Source organism: Geotrypetes seraphini, chromosome 1, assembly GCF_902459505.1.
Source record: "Geotrypetes seraphini chromosome 1, aGeoSer1.1, whole genome shotgun sequence".
Taxonomy (NCBI): domain Eukaryota; kingdom Metazoa; phylum Chordata; class Amphibia; order Gymnophiona; family Dermophiidae; genus Geotrypetes; species Geotrypetes seraphini.
In genome coordinates, this window is record NC_047084.1 from 37,644,656 (window position 1) to 37,663,895 (window position 19,240).

The window sequence follows — 19,240 nt, forward strand, 5'->3', positions numbered from 1 at the left end:
GCAGCTCCCAGGGGAATGGACCCCAAGCTCCTGAAGGGACACAAAGCAGGCTGACTCCACTGGTACTTGATGAGATTGACATGGGAGCAGCAGTCCAACCACGTGGGACTGCATCCTTTCTCTGGTGAAGTATGCCCCAAGAAGGGGACCTGCAAGCACTGAAGCCACACAGATAAGAATTCAAAGACCAACGGCAAAACACTTGAAAATAACAAAAAGAAACACAGCAGATCAGAACACACCTTCTGAGTTTGCTTGCAGAAGGAAAAACTGAAAAGGGAGCTATTCTCCACTGCAGAAGGGGAGTAGTTCAGAGATTTAAAGTGATACCATTCTGCAGATTCACAATTAGTGGGAAGCAACAGTGAACCACACGGGGAATGGATAGAATGCAAGCCAGTATTTGTTCGCCAACGTATAAACATTATCAGTTACGTTCAGTAAAAGGCAGGCATAAATGTTCTTTAATAAAGACATGGGATTCTGTACGTTAGCTGTTAGTTCACACTACATTATACTTTCTTTCTTATAGCTCCTTTGCTCTGGAATTCAGAACTATCCATTAAATGTTTTAAGGCAGAAATCAAGACCTGGTTATTTGGCAAGCATATCCAGGCTGACTTGGGTGCTGCTTGGGTGTACTACCCATTTGTCCCTTCTCTGTTTTTTCTTTGTGAGTATGTTATTATGGGTGATGCCTTTTATCGATATTTTATAAATATTAGATTGTACACCGCTTTATCCTGCTTTGCCAGTTAAAGGTGGTATAGACAGGGAAAATACTTAAGAGTACCTGATTACTATTCAATGTATTGTAAACCATTTGGGGTGAATCTCTTCATGAAATGATGGTTAATAAATCTAAATAAAATAAATAAATAAATATTTTATAAGAATCTGGGTCCATAGATGCCATTATAGAATTCATACTCAGCACCCTGCATTTTAGTGCCCACATTTGGCTGATCATTATAGAATGATCCTCTTACTATCCAATTAGGCATATCTAGACTTGTTGGGGGAGGGTCTAAAAGTTGGGGGGAGGGGCATGACTGAATTTTCACTTATATCACCAATACACTTTTGTACTAGCCCTAGATATAAGCAAAAGCAAATATCAGTTTTAATATCCATCTTTTACAAATTTTCAGTTAAGATAAATTTGTATTTCAACTGAAACAGTTATCTAATATTCATTTTTAAAATATTCTACGCCAATCTATATATTACCTGTTAGGGCTCCTCCAAGGCTCCCCCTTCTCAACTGTTGTCCATCTGCACTGAGCTGTCTTTTCAATTTGGAGGACTTAGAAAGGCTAGAAGAAACTTCTGGGTTACTGGATTTCCGATATTGCATAGAGGGAGGTGAGAGTATATGATCAAGCTGTGGAAAGATAGAAACATGCATCAGTGTTATAGTAACCAAAGGCAGAGTTTGGACCTTGCAAATTAATCATATACAGGAATGGTAAATTCCCATCAGCAAGCAACAGCAAAGTAGACGTCAACACAATAGGTACTGATATTGCTCTCAAGAACAAGCTTTATTATAAATATTATATTTAGACTCACTGTATTATATACTATTGTATTTAGACTGTATTATATGTTATTGTATTTAGACTCACAGTATTGTATTGTAAGTGGATCTATGATATCGTATTGTATTAAGATTTTTGCTATTCGCTGAATGTCCAGCCTTCTTATAATGTAAACCGCCTAGAAGTCGCCTGACTATGGCGGTATAGAAAAATAAAGTTATTATTATTATTATTATAACACAAGTATCTCACTGACTCAACATAAACTGTATTTCAGCCAACTGGTCTGCATCAGGAGTTATTATTTGCCAAAGGATGTTGTTGCATTACGCAGGGATCATTAATGTGACACAACAAGAACACTCTCTATTTGTGAAAGCCTTTGAAACAGCACCAAACAGAGCTTAAGGTGACAACATCTTTCAGAAAATACTGATTCCTGATGCAGGTCAGTTGGCTGAAACACAATTCATCTCAAGTCAGTAAGATACTTGTGTTATAATAAAGCTTGTTCTTGAGAACAACATCAGAGCCTACTGTGTTGCCATCTACTCTGCTGATGTTTAGTGAAATTCCCATCAGCATCATACCTAAGTTAATAAACACTAAGAAGTCATATGAACATAAGAATTGCCATAATGGGACAGACCAAAAGTCCATCAAGCCCAGCATCCTGTTTCCAACAGTGGTCAACCCAGGTCGCAAGACTGTAATGGGAACTCGTGGCAGGCATTTTTGATTGCAGCTCTCACGGGGCAGGAGCGTAGGAAGATCGCTCCTGCCCTGTTTCACCGCTATACCATCAGGGCTTTAAAGGTAAGGTCTGCAGGGGTCAGGGAGGTGAGAGGGAGGCGGGGTGGTTTAGAGTTGATCAGGACAGGACACGAGAAAGATTGTTCCTGGTTCACCACTGGACCATCAGGGCTTCAGGCAAACCTGTAGTGGGCATCAAGGGCTGGGTAGGAAGAGAAGAAAGGAGGGAGGAAAGAAGGGCTGGGTGCAAGGCAGGGCACTTGAATATAAACTCCCTAGTTTATATTCAAGTCAACCGTTTTTCTTCCTTTTTGGGGGGGAAAAAGGTTACCTCAGTTTATATTCAGGTTGGTTTATATTCAAGTATATACGGTAAATCATGACTCTACCCATGTTTCATTCAAACTCCTCCCCTAAACACACCTACTCTAAAGATGCATGTAAGTATGTGCCTAACTTCACCATCCATATTTTTATACAACAGCAGCTTCTGAGGCATATATACATAAAAAGCCTTTATAAAGTTATGTTATGTATAGTCTTATAAACTGCCAAATCCTCACCAAGTGGAGTTCAAGGCAGATTACAAACAACAATATTATTGCTACATAAAGGCAAAATACAGCAAAATCAAAAACAGAGTCTCAAGATCCTAACATAGGCTTCTAAAACAGTGGATTACAAACAGCATTTTCATTACATAAAGTGAAAGTCAAGGTCAAACTAAACTTTTGACAAAGACATACGAAAGAATCATATTTTCAGAATTTTTTGAAACTGATAACTAGAGTAGCATGAATCTCTACAGAAAGTGAATTCCAGATTTTTGTAGTTGATTTGTATTTTACTTCTTTCAGAGATGAAAAAGATAATCAAACTGTCATACTGTTTTATAAATTCACCCGCTCTATGTATTATTTAATAATATTCTATGCACTGTCTTCTATAATTTATGTTGATTGCAAGCAATTCAGAGCATACTTTTAGATAGGTGTGTCAAGAAATCTTAATAATCAATAATTCCAACATCTTACATTGTTCTTCCATGAATCAGGCTACAGTTTCCAAGTGCCACAGACTAAGAGGCCAATATACTAAAATGTGCCAAATTTTGAGAAGTCTGCACAAAAAAATGAACATTTGTGCAAAAAGGTTCCCTTTTTCTTTTTTGAGTTCAGACGTTTTTATTGGTTTTATGTATTGCTTCAGTTACAGAAAAGAAATAACAGGTAGATAAACATGAACACAATTCAGGGAATACATTTCAACATGTTATACAAGTATTAATAAAAATAATAAGTGTGATGAGGATATCAAAAATCTCATTAGTAACAACTTCAATTATTACTACGTAATATATGTGCATAAGCAGATATCAGAATAGGTACAATTAACAAAGTTATATATGATGAGCATATCTACATACACCAGTTTGAAAACAAAAGGTCAATTGCCACAATAATCTATAAGAGGCTTCCAAATGATGTTAAATTTAGATAGCGTATTTGATCGTTCCGCAAGAATACGTTCATACTTTCCTATTAAGCATAATGAGTTCCACCACATGTGGAAATCTATTTTGGAGAGATCTTTCCAACAATATAGGACTGATTGGATTGCTAATGATATCATAAGCGTGAATAATCGAGACATAACAGAATTAATAGAGCCTGAGAGAGCTTGTTCTCTACCTATGATGATAGCATAAGATAGAGTATCATTTAGACCCAATATATTACAAATAGTTAACCATACTTTACTCCAATAGTCCTGAATTAAAGGACATGAGAATATTAGGTGTTCCATCGTTCCTGTAGTCTGTTTACAGGACCAACAAAGTGGGGATGTAGTGGGATTTATTTTGTTAGACAGTACAGGAGTCCATATAGCCCTATGTAATACGAAGAAGGTGGATTGTAACAATGAAGCAGATCTAATTGATTTAAATAATGTTGCCCATAAATCAGACCAGTCAATTGCATCCGAAGGTAGATTGAGATCTTTGATCCATTTCACCTCCATTTCCAAGGGTTCCAGAAATGAGGCTTTCTGAAGAAGTTTATACCAAAAAGAAGCTTTAGCTGTCTGGACAGGCAGTGAGTTCAGTAATACATATAGACCAGGTTCAGAAGTTCGGTGGAGTAGGTTCGGTAGTGAGTGGCTTATGCAGTGATAAAGTTGGTTCCACTTGAAATATTGGGATTTAGCTAAGTCACGAGAAAGTGATAGTTCAGAAAAGGGGATCCATTTATCCTTATTCAGAAGATCCCTCACTAGCCATATCTCGGTATTTTGCCATTCTTGCCAGACCAGCTGTTTGTCTGATATTTTAAGCTTTTCATTGTTCCATAAGGGAATCAAAGAAGAGTCTGCCCATCTAGATGTAAAAGTAGAGTCTGCAGCATCAACAGCTGTTTTATATGCCAATAGAATTTTATCTGACCTATCAGATTTTGATAGTGAGGTCCCAGCCAAGAATTTCAGTCTTTGTTCTCCATACATTTTATGTTCAACTATCCGCCATGCTGGTGAACAACATTGCAGAGTATTATGGTGTCCATATGTCCATTGACGTAAAAGAAAAGCATGGTGATAATGTAAGAAGCTAGGGAAGTTAACCCCACCAGCATAGCGTGGGGCCTTTAATTTAGATAATGCGATTCGGGGCTGTTTGTTTTTCCATAAAAATTTAGTTAGAAGAGAATCCGCTTGTTTATATAAAGTAGGAGGCAAGTAGAAGGGTAGCATGGATAATATGTAATTAATCTTCGGAGCTAATGTCATCTTGATTGATTCGAGTCTTCCCCACCATGTCAGTGACAGGGGGGACCATTTTGATGTTGAAGATTTTATGATATTCAGTATGTGCTCCACATTGAGTTGAATGGTTTCATCAATGGTAGGGCCGAAAAGAACGCCCAAATATTTCAGAGAATTGGGAGACCATTTTACACCATGCGATGTTATTTCAGATTCAGACGCTGGACAATTTAGAGGCATTACCTCGGTTTTACTGGTGTTTAACTTGTATCCAGATACCTTCGCATAAGAGTCAATCAAGGAAAGTAAGTGAGGAAATGAAGCAGGCGTAATATAAAGTAATATATCATCGGCGTACGCCGATAGTTTAATTTCTTGTTGTTGAAGACCACATCCGCATATATTTGGATTTTGTTTGATATGTAACAGTAAGGGTTCTAATGCTAGGTCGAATAGTAGGGGGGACAGAGGACACCCCTGTCTTGTTCCACGTGAAGGTCTGAATGAAGATGACAGCGTTCCATTTATGAGAGTCCTGGTGGTGGGAGCTGTATAGAGTACTTTAATTTTAGCAATAAAGGAATCAGAGAAGCCATACCATTGCAATGCAGAAAATAAAAAAGGCCATTCTACACGGTCAAAGGCCTTTTCCGCGTCTAATCCAACTGCTAGTAGTTCAGTGTCCAAATCTTGTGCTTTAGCAATAACATGAGAGAGGATACGAGTATTATCATTTGAAAAGCGTCCATTGATGAAGCCATTTTGATCTGATGATATTAGCTTGGTGATTACACGTTGCAGACGGGTGGCTAGAAGTTTAGCAAAAATTTTAGCGTCTACATTTATCAAGGACAGAGGTCTAAAGTTAGTAATGTAGCGGGCATCCTTTCCAGGCTTTGGCAGGACTATAATTGTAGCTTCAGTGAAAGACCCGTGAATCTCTCCCGTTTCAATGAGATGTTCTATGAATGGCAAGTAGAAGGGAATCAGTACATCTTTGAATTCTTTATAAAATTCTACCGTCAGGCCATCTGGTCCAGGTGATTTTTTAAGTGCCATGGATATTAGGACCTCTGAGATCTCGTCAGATGTGATGGGTTCGTCTAATAAAACGTTATCAGCTTCATCCAAACGCGGATGTTTGATCTTTTCCAGAAATGACGGTATCAGCATCGGAGAATCAAGTTCAGAGGAGTAAAGTGATTTGTAGAAATTCATGAATGCATGAGATATAGCTGTCGGTTCTGTAAGTTCATCACCATTTTCTGACTTGATAACAGTAATTTGGGATCTTTCCTCCCTTCTTTTTAAAAAGTTGGACAATAAATGTCCGCATTTGTTGTTCTCCGCGAAGTAGGATGCAGATTGTTGAAGTATGGCAAACGAAGCTTTATTACTCAAGAGGGAGTTAAATCTAAAGCGGGCACGATTCAGAGAGAATAGTAAATTGGTGTCCATCGGTGATTGCTGATGTTGAAGCTCAATGTTTTTAATTTCCATCTCCATGCAATGTAAATCTTCTCTTAATTTCTTGTGTTTATTAGCTGTAAATGTAATAATGATTCCCCTTATAAATGCCTTGAAGGCATCCCAGCAACATGTCCAAGATGTCTGCTCAGGTGTATTAAACAGAAAGTACTCTTGAATGTGGTTTCTTATGGTATCACAGAAAACTTCATCTTGCAATAATGCATTGTTAAAGCGCCATTGTCTCGGAGACTTGATAGATGATTTTACTGTGATCTGCATGGTGATAGCCGCATGATCAGATATAGTTATTGGTAGAATCTCTGCTTCTATATCAGATGTCCTCAGGGAGTCACTAATAAGAAAAAAATCAATACGCGAATATGAGGAATGTGGGGGCGAAAAGAAGGTGTAGTCTTCCTCCCCTTTATGTTTGTGTCTCCATATGTCGAGCAACTTGGCATTATTTATGAGGTCCTGTAGTGCATACCATGAGCGGCCTTTTTTGTATGCGCAAGTTGATTTTCTATCAATCTTCGGATTTAGAACCATGTTGAAATCACCAGCTAAAATAAATTTTGAATATGCATCATCCAGTAGAGATTCAGAGATGGAATGAAAAAAATCAGGATTGTCCGTATTTGGACCATATATGTTAAATATGCAATAACTTAAACCAGCAAAGTTAATTGTAACCTTGACCCACCGACCATTGAGGTCACAAGAAGACGACAGGATAGAAATGGCATTAGTTTTCTTTATCAAAGTTATTACACCCCCTTTCTTGTCCACTGCAGGAGAAAAGAAAGGCGGTAATGACCAGGGTAACCTCACTTTGGCTGACGTTGAAGTGTCAAGGTGTGATTCCTGTAGCATTATGATATCTGGCTGCTGACAGTCCAGGTAATTTAGGATTTTTTTTAATTTTACTTTATTATTAAGACCTTTTGTATTAAGTGACACTATTTTAAGAGACATAAAGATATTCAAGAAGACATAGGAAAAGGAATGCGTATGCAGTTAAATGGAAATTGAGACATATTAATGCACACATTATTAAACAAATCGTTGTCATCATATAATATATACCTTCATCACTCAAAATTAGTATACCTCCTGAATAACTGTAAGTGACTAACAAGTCACAATAAAATGTGTGAGAACGACTAAGAGAGACAGGATAGCAAAGAAAATCCCTGTGAACCCTCCACAGTGATTCTTATTCATATTAAATAAGCAAACACATTTTAAAACATAACACAGATCCATCTAACTCAGAGTAAAAGCACACCGTGATGTTACATTTTCAAACCTTAAACATGAGTAATCTTACATTTGTCTTTACTGGTATATCACTTTGAGTGAATCACACCTGATTGATTGGAGTAGGAGAGTGCTGCTCAATAAAGGAGGCTAGTTCATCTGGTTTCAGGAAATCTTTAGTTGAGTTGTTTAAGGTCACTCTCATGCGAGCCGGATATAGCAGACCATATTTTGCATTCAGTGATTTTAATTGTGGTCTGTAGGAGAGTAGTTGCTTGCGACAGAGAGCAGTAGCTTTACTTAAATCAGGAACAAACATTATAGTAGCACCCTCATGCTTGACCGGAGCCTTGATCTTTGCTCTCTGCATGATATCCAATACATGCTGGTAACGCAGTAGTTTGATCACGACGGGTCTGGGCAGACGATCACCAGCAGCACGGTGGGAAGGCACCCTATGTGCCCTTTCAATTTCAAATTCTCTTTGAAATGTTATATCCAGCAGCTGTGGGATCAAGGTTTCCAATTGTTTGATGAGATCTTTATCTCTTCCATTTTCTGGTAGCCCCAGTATACGAATATTACATCGCCTAGATCTGTCATTGCTATCAGCAAGTTCTTTTTCCAGCAGGGATATGCGATTTGTCTGTCTCTTCAGCTCAGTTAGCTGGTTGGTAGCAGCCTCCATTTTGTTTTCAAGCAGACCAACACGTGTCTGCATCTGGGCAAAGTCAGCCGACATCACAGTTAATTTTTCATTTATTTCGTCGGTGCTGGCTTTGGTGTCTGTGGCTAGCTCTTTCAATTCTCGCAATTCAGCGAGAATCTCGCGGCTAGAATCGTCGGCAGACGCAGGAAGCGGTGCTTTTGAAGGGGAGAGCGGCTCTGGCTTATGCCGCTTCCCCACTTTCTTGTCCGACATCGTGGATGTGAAACGAGTTGGAAAAGAGGTAAGAGGTACCTTAGTAGACACGGTGTGCGTTCCTCCGAGCAAGATTGGGCGAATTCCGTTAAGTTGTTTGCCCGATTACTGAGGGAAATCGCGGGAGCTCAGAGATCAGCTGCCATCTTGCTCGGGCTCAGCAGCGCCCCCCCAGGTTCCCTTTTTCTAAAGTTTAGCACATGTTAAATGCTAAGAAACCTATTGGTATAACATGGGATTCATAGTATTTAGCACCCACTAAGCATTGATTGGTTTTAGGGACACAACTTTCCTATTTTATTCATGAGGCTGGCTTTACATTTAGAAAACAAGATTTTCACATACATACGCTTATGTTCACACTTTCAAAATGTTACTCATTTAACTGCTTTATATGAATTTTCATACCAGCATTTCTTTAACAATATTCACAGTGCTAAATTATGAGCAAAAAGTACTTAGCATACCTCTTTTTGCATACCTCAAGAGGTATAATTATCTTTGCTGTGATGTCCTTAGGACATGTTCATAAATTTCACAATAGAAAAGTAATCAGACTGCCCAGTGATACAAATTAATTTCTGAATTTTTAAATAAAAAGCCAAAAAATAGTCTTAGAGACAAAACAGTATATTTCTGTATCTCGTTGGTCACGAATTTGGTCTTGGAGGTTGAAATGTACAATGTCAGCATCTATGAGACAAACTTGGTTATTTTTATTGCATAGGATTTTTTGGACCCCAGTTCGTTTACAAAAATTAGACAGTTCTAAATCTAATAGATGCTGGCATAGTGATCATCTGTTATATTATTGTCCTTTGGATCATCTGTTATATTATTGTCCTTTGATACTTAATTTCTGGAAGTCAATTTGGGGACAAATTAATCTTATTCTTGAATCAGCAATTCCCTTAACCTATGAAGCCATAATTTGTGGTACGCTTTTACACGTTAAGCCTTCTTTGGATATATATAAAAGTTGACTTTTTTGATCATGACGGGAATAGCCATTCAAATGGTTACACATAATTGAAAGAGCTATGACAGACTGAATTACACATTTTGGTGGACAAATGTTTGTACCACTTATAAGTATGAGAGAATGAATGCAGAGTGTTTGGGGTTTAGTAATATATTTAATAAAGCGTGGAGCCTATTGACTGCTTTTGTTGCATCGCAATAATTGTCATGTTTTTGTTGTGTTTTTTTTGTTTAATTTCCTTACACATCCAGGGGGTGGGGGGAGGGAAATGTATTTTGATTATTAAAATTACTTAATTATAATATTGTAATCACATAATTTGTCTTCTTGAATTAATAATTGGAAGGAGGGGGGAGAAAGATTGTTTTATGTAAAAATTGTGTATTTAATAGTGCGTTTTATGAAATGTTTATGTTCAAATAATTGCATTGCACTGTCAAAGTTTAACAATCAATAAAGATTTAGAAAAAAAAAAAAAGAAAGAAAAGTAATGTGGAATATCACCATTTGCAAGCAAAATTATATGAACTTCAGTAAATCGACCTCTGAGAGAGCTCAAGTGTTCTGTTTACACAATGCAGAACATACGTTAGTTCAGAAATTAAAGCAGGTTATTCCCAAGTTGTTCTATTTTATGCCAAGAAAAAAACCTCTTAAACATAGGTGTCTCGTGTTTTGTGTCTATGAATAAATAAATCAAAGCCTAGATCTTAATTAAGAATTCAAGCAAGAGCCACCAGGTGGTGCTCTACAGTAGTCAAACAGCCACATGAAAACTTCATCTTATTTTTTTGACAAAGCTGCAAAGCTGCCTAATAGCTGATGCTTTAAACATTTTTATAACTACACACATACGTATAAGTCAGTCTATTTTGTTTAATGCTACAGTAAATATATTGCTCTAGTATTTATATTTACTGTAGAATGATAAACATAGCAAATTACTTAATTGTTTGGAGAAGGGGTAATATATTCTTTAGCCAATTATTCTCTTCATAGCTTACAAGACGTTTATTGCTATAAAACTTCACTTGTGACTGGCCTGCTATACTCCCATTTATCCCTTCTCCTTCATTGTTATTGAGCTCAGTCATGCAATAATTTCTCTAAGAAAGGTTCAAGGATCTTCTGCAAGTCAGTCTTCTGAATGGCCAACTGGAGTCTAATATTTTACACTACAATATATAGAGCTTTTAGTCCGCAAATACGAAAAATAGTTCATTGTGAGTTACAACAATAAGAACAAAACAAAACATACTCATAAAGTAGATAAGGTGAAGAAGACGGCTTATCTTTGAAAGCTAATCAAAAAAATGCATAAAAAAGGTATCACCTTATCTCCTTTATGTTTTGTTTAATTTCTATATACGTATCACCTTTAAAAGTAGACTAACTTGGCTACCACACCATTTTACTCAACAATAAGAATTAATTGAACCAATGTATCAGGAGCTTACAGAATAAATTACCATAAAATCATTATTCTTCTAATAAAACAAAATTTTGGAACAAAACACCCTTGTTCTTATTTTTGGGGAAACACGGTAATAATAGACTAATTCCATCATATAACAATTTCACCATATAAAATTTTAAAAATAGTTACCCCTAATTTACCCTCTCTTTTACAAAGACACAGTAGAGGTTTCTACTGCAGCCCAGAGAGCTAAATGCTCTAACATTGCTCCAACACTCATAGAATTCCTAAGAGGGTGGGAGCATCATCAGAGCATTTAGCGCTCCGGATCACGATAGAGAAACCTCTACCACAGCTTAGTAAAAGAGAGGGAGGGGTTAGATTGAATCCTGGCAATTACAGGGAACCAGTGTAGTTTTACCATAAAAGGAATCACTGAATAAATCGGTTAAATTGCAGTATTTTGAACCACCTGCAATTTTCCCATAGAAGCCTTACTACACCCCATAAAATAAATACTTTTAAAACCAATAGTAGAAAATATTTTTTCACTCAGAGAATAGTTAAGGTCTGGAATGCATTGCCAGAGGTTGTGGTAAGAGCAGATAGCATAGCTGGTTTTAAGAAAGATTTGGAAAATTTCCTGGAGGAAAAGTCCATAGTCTATTATTGAGAAAGACATGGGGGAAGCCTCTTCTTGCCCTGGATCGGTAGCATAGAATGCTGCTACTCTTTGGGTTTTGACCAGGTACTAGCGATCTGGGTTGGCCACCGTGAGAACGGGCTACTGGCTTGATGGACCTTTGGTCTGACCCAGTGAGGCTATTCTTATGTTCTTAATTAAGGCTTGAACAATGAGTCTATGCGCAAATGGATCAAAATACTTTTTTTTTTTTTATTATACCATGTCTTTCTGTGGGGAAACCCGATGGCTCAGTGGCAGTGCTCTTCTTGGTTCACAAGGCTGGTGTCTGTTCCTAGAGCTAGCTAGAAAAGCTATGAAATAAAGAATGACAAGGGAACTCATTTTCCTGTCCCGTCCCAGTGAGTTCTTTACCTGTCAATGTTCCATTCCTGCAAGCTCTGTCCTCATCTGCACAAGCCTCAGACACTCTAAAATCATAAGTATTCGAGGCTTGTGCAGTTAAAGCAGAGCTTCCAGGATTGGGACAGAGACAGGGACAACGACAGAGACAGAGACAATGACGAGGAAATTGAATTCCTGTGGGTACTGGGACAAATTTGTCCCCATGTCATTTTCTACTGTGAGGGAAGCTTTCACAGCCACAGGTTCAACAAAAGCTGCAGGAAATTCTGGCCATTATACAATGTTGACACTTAATGGTCAATCTCAAAGTTCACAGATACTCAAGTTACAAAATAAACCATGGCCTTTGGCTCCTGACTGAAGGACTGTTGCTAGTGTGGTTGAGCTAAATCCAAAGGGGGTTAAAATGGGAACAAATGCTCATATAATTTAAAATTTACAATCATGGAAAGAAGAGAATAGCTCTAATGAACTAGAAACCCAAAACAATCAAAAGGAATCTGCTAATCTGGCCACCCAAAATAAACATAGCTCTTCCTCTTTCTAAGTTTCACTGCTTTAGGGCAGTCTATTTGTTAGGTTCAGTTTGAGAGCAACTCTCAATGTAGAGATTCAATAGTTTCACCTAACAAATCAGACAACAACTATAGAAAATAGAATTGTGGGTCCCATGTTCCAAAAACAAATTTTTGAATTATGTGTTCTCTAAATTCTAGAGTGCAACTTATCTCCAGTGTGACCAGTACAAAGCGAGAGCCTGAGGGACTTTGTGTAACTGTGTGTCAGCTGGTACTTGCTTCTATTACCTTCCCACTTTCCGCCTTATAATTTAATCGATACTGCATCACTTTTTTGGCCAAGTACACCACACCTTGGTATACAATATAAATATAACCTTGACCCACTTGAAGGATGTCCAAGTCCAATTCTCCCCTGCTTTTTTTATCTTCAAAATTATTTTGGTTTTTTTTATAATGTGTACATAGAACACATACAAAACTAGGTCAAAACTAATTCACAAAAAAGAAAAAAAAAAAAAAAAAAAAATCTCCCTACAATATATGCTCTGCTTTACTAGTTACCATGACTAAAAAGCATTAAGTAGATCTTCAAATCCTACCAGCCTCAAAAGAACAAATAATTATCATCAAGCCTTCATTTTGTGTCAGGGTTTGTATTGGATCCTGCCTGAACTCATGGAGAATCTTCTGGATTGGCTGATCTTAGAGAGTCATCTTATGTCCCCATTATGCTTATCCAACTAACTGCACTTCATTCATAAATTTTGTTCAACAATCGTTCATCAATAGCAATAATTCGAACTTGTTCCCTTTTCAAGACAAGCCCAAAGATTGACAGCTAGATCCTCAGATGCACCACTCCACATTCAATTCAATTTCATAACGTTAAGCTTAATGTGCATTGTCTTCACCGGATCCAATTTATAAATACATATAATACTCCATGTTCAACTTTATAAATAATTAAATATATAGATTTAATTTTTAAATTTTAATTTATCTTTTAGTTCGTGATCTCTCTTTCTTAGGGACTTCCTTTTGCCAACATGTTTCACTGAAGAGAGCTTTTTCAAGGCCGGATCCCTAATAGCTAAACGTCATCCATCTAGACCACGCTTTTCTATGAATCAAGATGGACATGGAGTATTATATGTATTTATAAATTGGATCCGGTGAAGACAATGCACATTAAGCTTAACGTTATAAAATTGAATTGAATGTGGAGTGATGCATCTGAGGATCTAGCTGTCAATCTTTGGGCTTGTCTCGAAAAGGGAACAAGTTCGAATTATTGCTATTGATGAACGATTGTTGAGCAAAATTTATGAATGAAGTGCAGTTAGTTGGATAAACATAATGATGTCAGAGGAGGGGCGGGACCGCGATGGAGGAAACAGCTCCGAAGTGATACTAAGATCGCTAGCACCGCGATGTTGTTTGCAGGCTGTTCCTGGAAGGTAAACAGTGCGGGGAGGCCAGGGGGGTGGAAGCCAGATGCCAGGGGGGGGGGGGGGAGTGAGCAGTCCTTCGGGGTGGGACAGGCAGGCAGGCAGGCCTTCAGGGGTGGGATAGGCCTTCAAGGGGGGATAGTCCTTCAAGGGGGAGAGGCAGGCCTTCAAAGGGGGGGACAGGCAGGCCTTCAAGGGGAGAAAGACCTTCAGGGGAGAGGAGCCCTGGTATAGAAGTATACGGAGGGAGGGAAGGGGGGGGAGTTCAAAGATGTGCATATGCCGGACTTTGGGGAGGAAGAAATGGGTCTGAAAATAGAGGAGAGGGAGAGAAAAGTTGGACACAAGGGATTTAGGGAGGGAAGGAACAGAAAGGGAGAGAAGTTGGACACAAGGGATGGTGTGGAGGGGGGATAGAGATACTGGATAGGAGGGTAGTTGGGAAAAGAAAGGGAGAGATGGTGGACCCTGGGGTGGTGGGGAAGGAAGGAGAGATGCTGGATGAAAGGGTAGTTAAGAAAAGGTGGATCTGAGGAGGGAGACAAAAAAAGGAAAGATGCCAGACCTCCTGGGGAGGGAAGAGAAACGGAAGGGGAGGACAGAGATGGAAGATGGATGGTTAGCAGGGAGAAAGAAGAAAGAAGGAGACACTGGCAATCAAGTTATCAGAAGACAACCAGAGCCTGAGACCAACAAAATTTGAATAATGACCAGACAACAAAAGGTAGAAAAACTAATTTTATTTTCTGTTTTGTGATTACAATATGTCAGATTTGAAATGTGTATCCTGCCAGAGCTGGTGTTAGACCGCAAACATGAGCTAGGATTTAACAGAGAGAGGAAAAGTCTTTTTGTTTGTTTATTTTGTTCACACCACAGCGCCAGTGTGGTTAGGAGAAGGCAAAGGGGGCGAAGAGGCTGTAAAATAAACTCAACAGGATGTTTGAAAAAAAAAAAAAAAAAAAACCCCACCCAATTGGGCAGGAAAATCGAATCAAATCGAAAAACCAATTCAATAGGCCGAATCGAATCGAAACAAAATTTTTTTTTCCTGAATCGGGCAGCACTACTGGAAAAATTTGGATAGACTTAATTTTTCCTTTTGGTGGGAAACTTTATGTTTATGTTATATGTATGAAAAAATGAATTCAGAAATATCGTGTCATAATAAACTATTTAAATTAACATGGGGACAATTGACAAATTTTGTTAACTCTGATTAGTTGGATTATGCCTTTTATTTTTCTTTTTTGATTTGCATATCCAGGAAGGGTGGGAGGGAGGGGGGTAATATATTTTATAATATTCATTGATCAAATAAAAGTGCTGTTTAGGATATTAATTGTATCTATAATTTAAAGCACTTTGTCTTTGTTTTCAAATTAGGTTGGGAGGGAGTGAGAGGGGGGAAAATATTTTGTAGTATTCTTTGATCAACTGTAAGTGCTGTCTGTAATGTTAATTGTATGTATAATTTAATGCACTGTTTTCAACTTGAAATTTAATAAAGAATTTAAAAAATAATAATTATTTTTATTAACCATGATAAAATCCAAATACATAGCTCACATTGCATTTTTTTCCCATGTTTCTGGAAGCAACTTTCAAAGAAGACTGCCACAAACAAACACTTGCTTACCCATAGGAAAAAAACAAACAAACTTGTATTGAACTTTTCAACACATGCCAATTGACTTAACATATGTTAATTCACTTTAGCGTACAATATTTTTTTTTTTTAATGAGTACTAGAGCTGAATATGTATCCCTACCTATTTTCCATGTGGGGAAAAGTATGCATAGCAGGAAAAGAAACAGCAACAAGGGTTGGGTTAGGGTAAAGCCAATGGATCACCCACTGGTATTTCATTTTGAAGTCCTGATGGACTTTGCACCCATAAGCACATAGTTTGAAATTTGGCCTCTAACACAGTATGCTACCAGAAATGTCAATCTCAATACAGAAAAACAGGTTCTGACTATAGAAGGATTAAGGTAGATTTATTTCACATTTGTTTTGGCCAAGATTAGCTTCTTTTAAAACTTTTTCAGATCATCAGTCAACTGCTGCAAAAGAAAAAAAAATGTCATATTCAACCATATTCAAGATCTTTTGGAAAGTCAATGACTGTATGATAAAGGTTCTAGTGCAGTGTTCTTCAACCTTTTTACATCTATGGACCGGCAGAAATTAAAGAATTATTTCGTGGACTGGCAAACTACTAAGACTGAAATTTAAAAAACCCATCTCCTCCATGTCCCTGTGAGCTCAGTGTATCTCCAGTGGTCTGGGACCCATTACCCCAAACTTTAACCAAAAACATTGTGAAGCCTACCTCTAACATGAAGAAGAAGCAGTATAGCCCAATTGGCTGCAAAGTCTATTTTAAATTAATGTTACCTGAAAGCCAACCAGGTTTGCTATGATTTGCTTAATGTTCATGCTTGGTGGAATTCACTTTTGTTTCATCATAGATGTGAACTTGCTTTGGCAGACAGGATGGGGACATCTAGAGTTATTTTTTAAAAAACCTGGTCTCTTCTATCCTCTTATTGTGACTCTAATACCGTATTTTCACGCATATAACGCGCGCGTTATACGCGTTTTTACCTACCGCGCATACCCCTCGCGCGTTATACGCGTGAGCGCGGTATACAAAATTTTTTTTACATAGTTCCCACCCCGCCCGACGCCCGATTCACCCCCCCCAGCAGGACCGCTCGCACCCCCACCCCGAACGACCGCTCGCACGCGCTCCCACCCGCACCCGCATCCACGATCGGAGCAAGAGGGAGCCCAAGCCCTCTTGCCCGGCCGACTCCCCAACTCCCCGACAATATCGGGCCAGGAGGGAGCCCAAACCCTCCTGGCCACGGCGACCCCCTACCCCCACCCCGCACTACATTACGGGCAGGAGGGATCCCAGGCCCTCCTGCCCTCGACGCAAACCCCCCTCCCTCCAACGACCGCCCCCCCCAAGTACCTCCGACCGCCCCCCCCAGCCGACCCGCGACCCCCCTGGCCGACCCCCACGACACCCCCACCCCCCTTCCCTGTACCTTTGGTAGTTGGCCGGACAGACGGGAGCCAAACCCGCCTGTCCGGCAGGCAGCCAACGACGGAATGAGGCCGGATTGGCCCATCCGTCCCAAAGCTCCGCCTACTGGTGGGGCCTAAGGCGCGTGGGCCAATCAGAATAGGCCCTGGAGCCTTAGGTCCCACCTGGGGGCGCGGCCTGAGGCACATGGGCCCCACCCATGTTCAGGGAGGGTGAACGGAGAGTCGGGACAGTGCACGGAGAGTCGGGGCAGTGCACGGAAAGTCAGGGAGGGTGAACGGAGAGTCGGGACAGCGCACGGAGAGTCGGGGCAGTGCACGGAAAGTCAGGGAGGGTGAACGGAGAGTCGGGACAGCGCACGGAGAGGCGGGGCAGTGCACGGAAAGTCAGGGAGGGTGAACGGAGAGTCGGGACAGCGCACGGAGAGGCGGGGCAGTGCACGGAAAGTCAGGGAGGGTGAACGGATAGTCGGGACAGCGCACGGAGAGTCGGGGAGGGCGAAAGGAGAGTCGGGGTGGCCAGAGGAGAGTCGGGGCGGGCGAAAGGACAGTCGGGCTGCATGCGCGGTATACCCGTGAGCGCAGTATACAAAAGTTTTTGTACATAAAATCGTGGTTTCTGCGCGCTATACCCGTATGCGTGTTTTACACGGGTGCGCGTTATCTGCGTGAAAATACGGTACTCTGGGCTGTCTCTGTTATAAGGTTATGTATGGCACTGCTCTGTTCTATATAGTCAATAGATTTTCTATAGCATCGTATAAACATAGTAGAAGATCTCATGCCATGTTCACTTTTCCATCCATTAAGGGTTGTAAAAGCAAGAAATTTCTTGATCATACTTTAGCATTTCAAGCAGCTTCCCGCGATAAAGAATTTCAATCGTTATTGCTTACAGCTTGTTCTTAGAAACATTTTAGAACTCAGTTGAAAACCTATCTTTTCTCAAAATACTTGGTCAACTTCTTGTTCTTCTTGTTATTGGTTATTGTTTATAATCTTTTGTAAACCGCGTTGAACTTACGATTACACGGTTAAGAAGCACGATGTTATGTTATTACAATGTTATCTTTCTCAATTTCTTGAGTCCTTCATTAATACTTAAAAGTTTATTATTACTTTTCCCAGATCTGTATATGGGCTGTGTTTCTATTTTTTTGTTCGTAATTTTCATTTTTCAATCTCTGCTTATTTAATACTTCCGTTATGGACCATGTTTAGCATTTCTTGTACTAATGTTTTTAAAAATTTCAATAAAATTTCATGGGGGGAAAAATGAATAGCTTCAGGATCCCTTATACAGCACTCAAAGTCCTTTAGCCTCTTAAACAGGATAGGGGGTAGTTACACAGAAGAAAAAAGTATTAGGCATTAGGTATTAGGCATTAGGCAGAAAAAGAGAGAACTTAGCAACTGAGGCTTATCAATTCAGGATCTCATGAGACTCAAATCCACAATATGGTATTTTGATATAAAGCAGGGGTATAGCCACAAGCCTACCCGGTTAGCAGCAGGCTGAAGAGAGGATAACTGAAAGTGGTGTAAACATTCACATTGTATAGGACCTACCTATGATAACTTCTGGCCTCATCAAAGAATTAGTCCAAGCTATTAAGTTCTTCATGAGAGGCTTTTAACACCAGATCCTGACCATTCAGTACTATCCATGATCATAGACCTCTCCACCTAGGCCTATAAAGCCTCTCTCACTGACCAGTTAAAACAGTGCTGAAAAAAGTGTCTAGATTTAGGTCATTTGTTGTGTCAGGGCATTGCTGCTGATACTGGAATGCTCACAGTAAATCTGGAGACACAAAATATGATGGCGGGTGATGATTTCAGTACATTTAGTCTTCTCAATTTCCTAACCTGGTGCAATAGCACAGGCGCTGCTTGACCTGCAGCTTTATCTTCGCTTCCTCATAAATAATGATATCTGTGTTTACCCCAAACTTCCTTGAATCCTGTTAGTGTTTATGCTTTCACCGCCTTCACTGGGAAGTTGTCCAATGCATACACCAACCTTCCATGCCAAATGCCAAAAGTATAACCTATAAATA

General features: G+C 39.3%; 1 protein-coding gene across 2 annotated transcripts in view; it reads right to left on the bottom strand.

The window, feature by feature from the left end:
* MAST4 (microtubule associated serine/threonine kinase family member 4) overlaps positions 1 to 19,240 on the bottom strand; it is a 924,748-nt gene that overhangs the window by 735,588 nt on the left and 169,920 nt on the right. For both annotated transcript variants that reach the window (XM_033929923.1, XM_033929917.1), the window contains exon 2: positions 1,231 to 1,384. In XM_033929923.1, the coding sequence (XP_033785814.1) occupies positions 1,231 to 1,384 (154 nt within the window). The remainder of the gene's footprint in view (positions 1 to 1,230; positions 1,385 to 19,240) is intronic.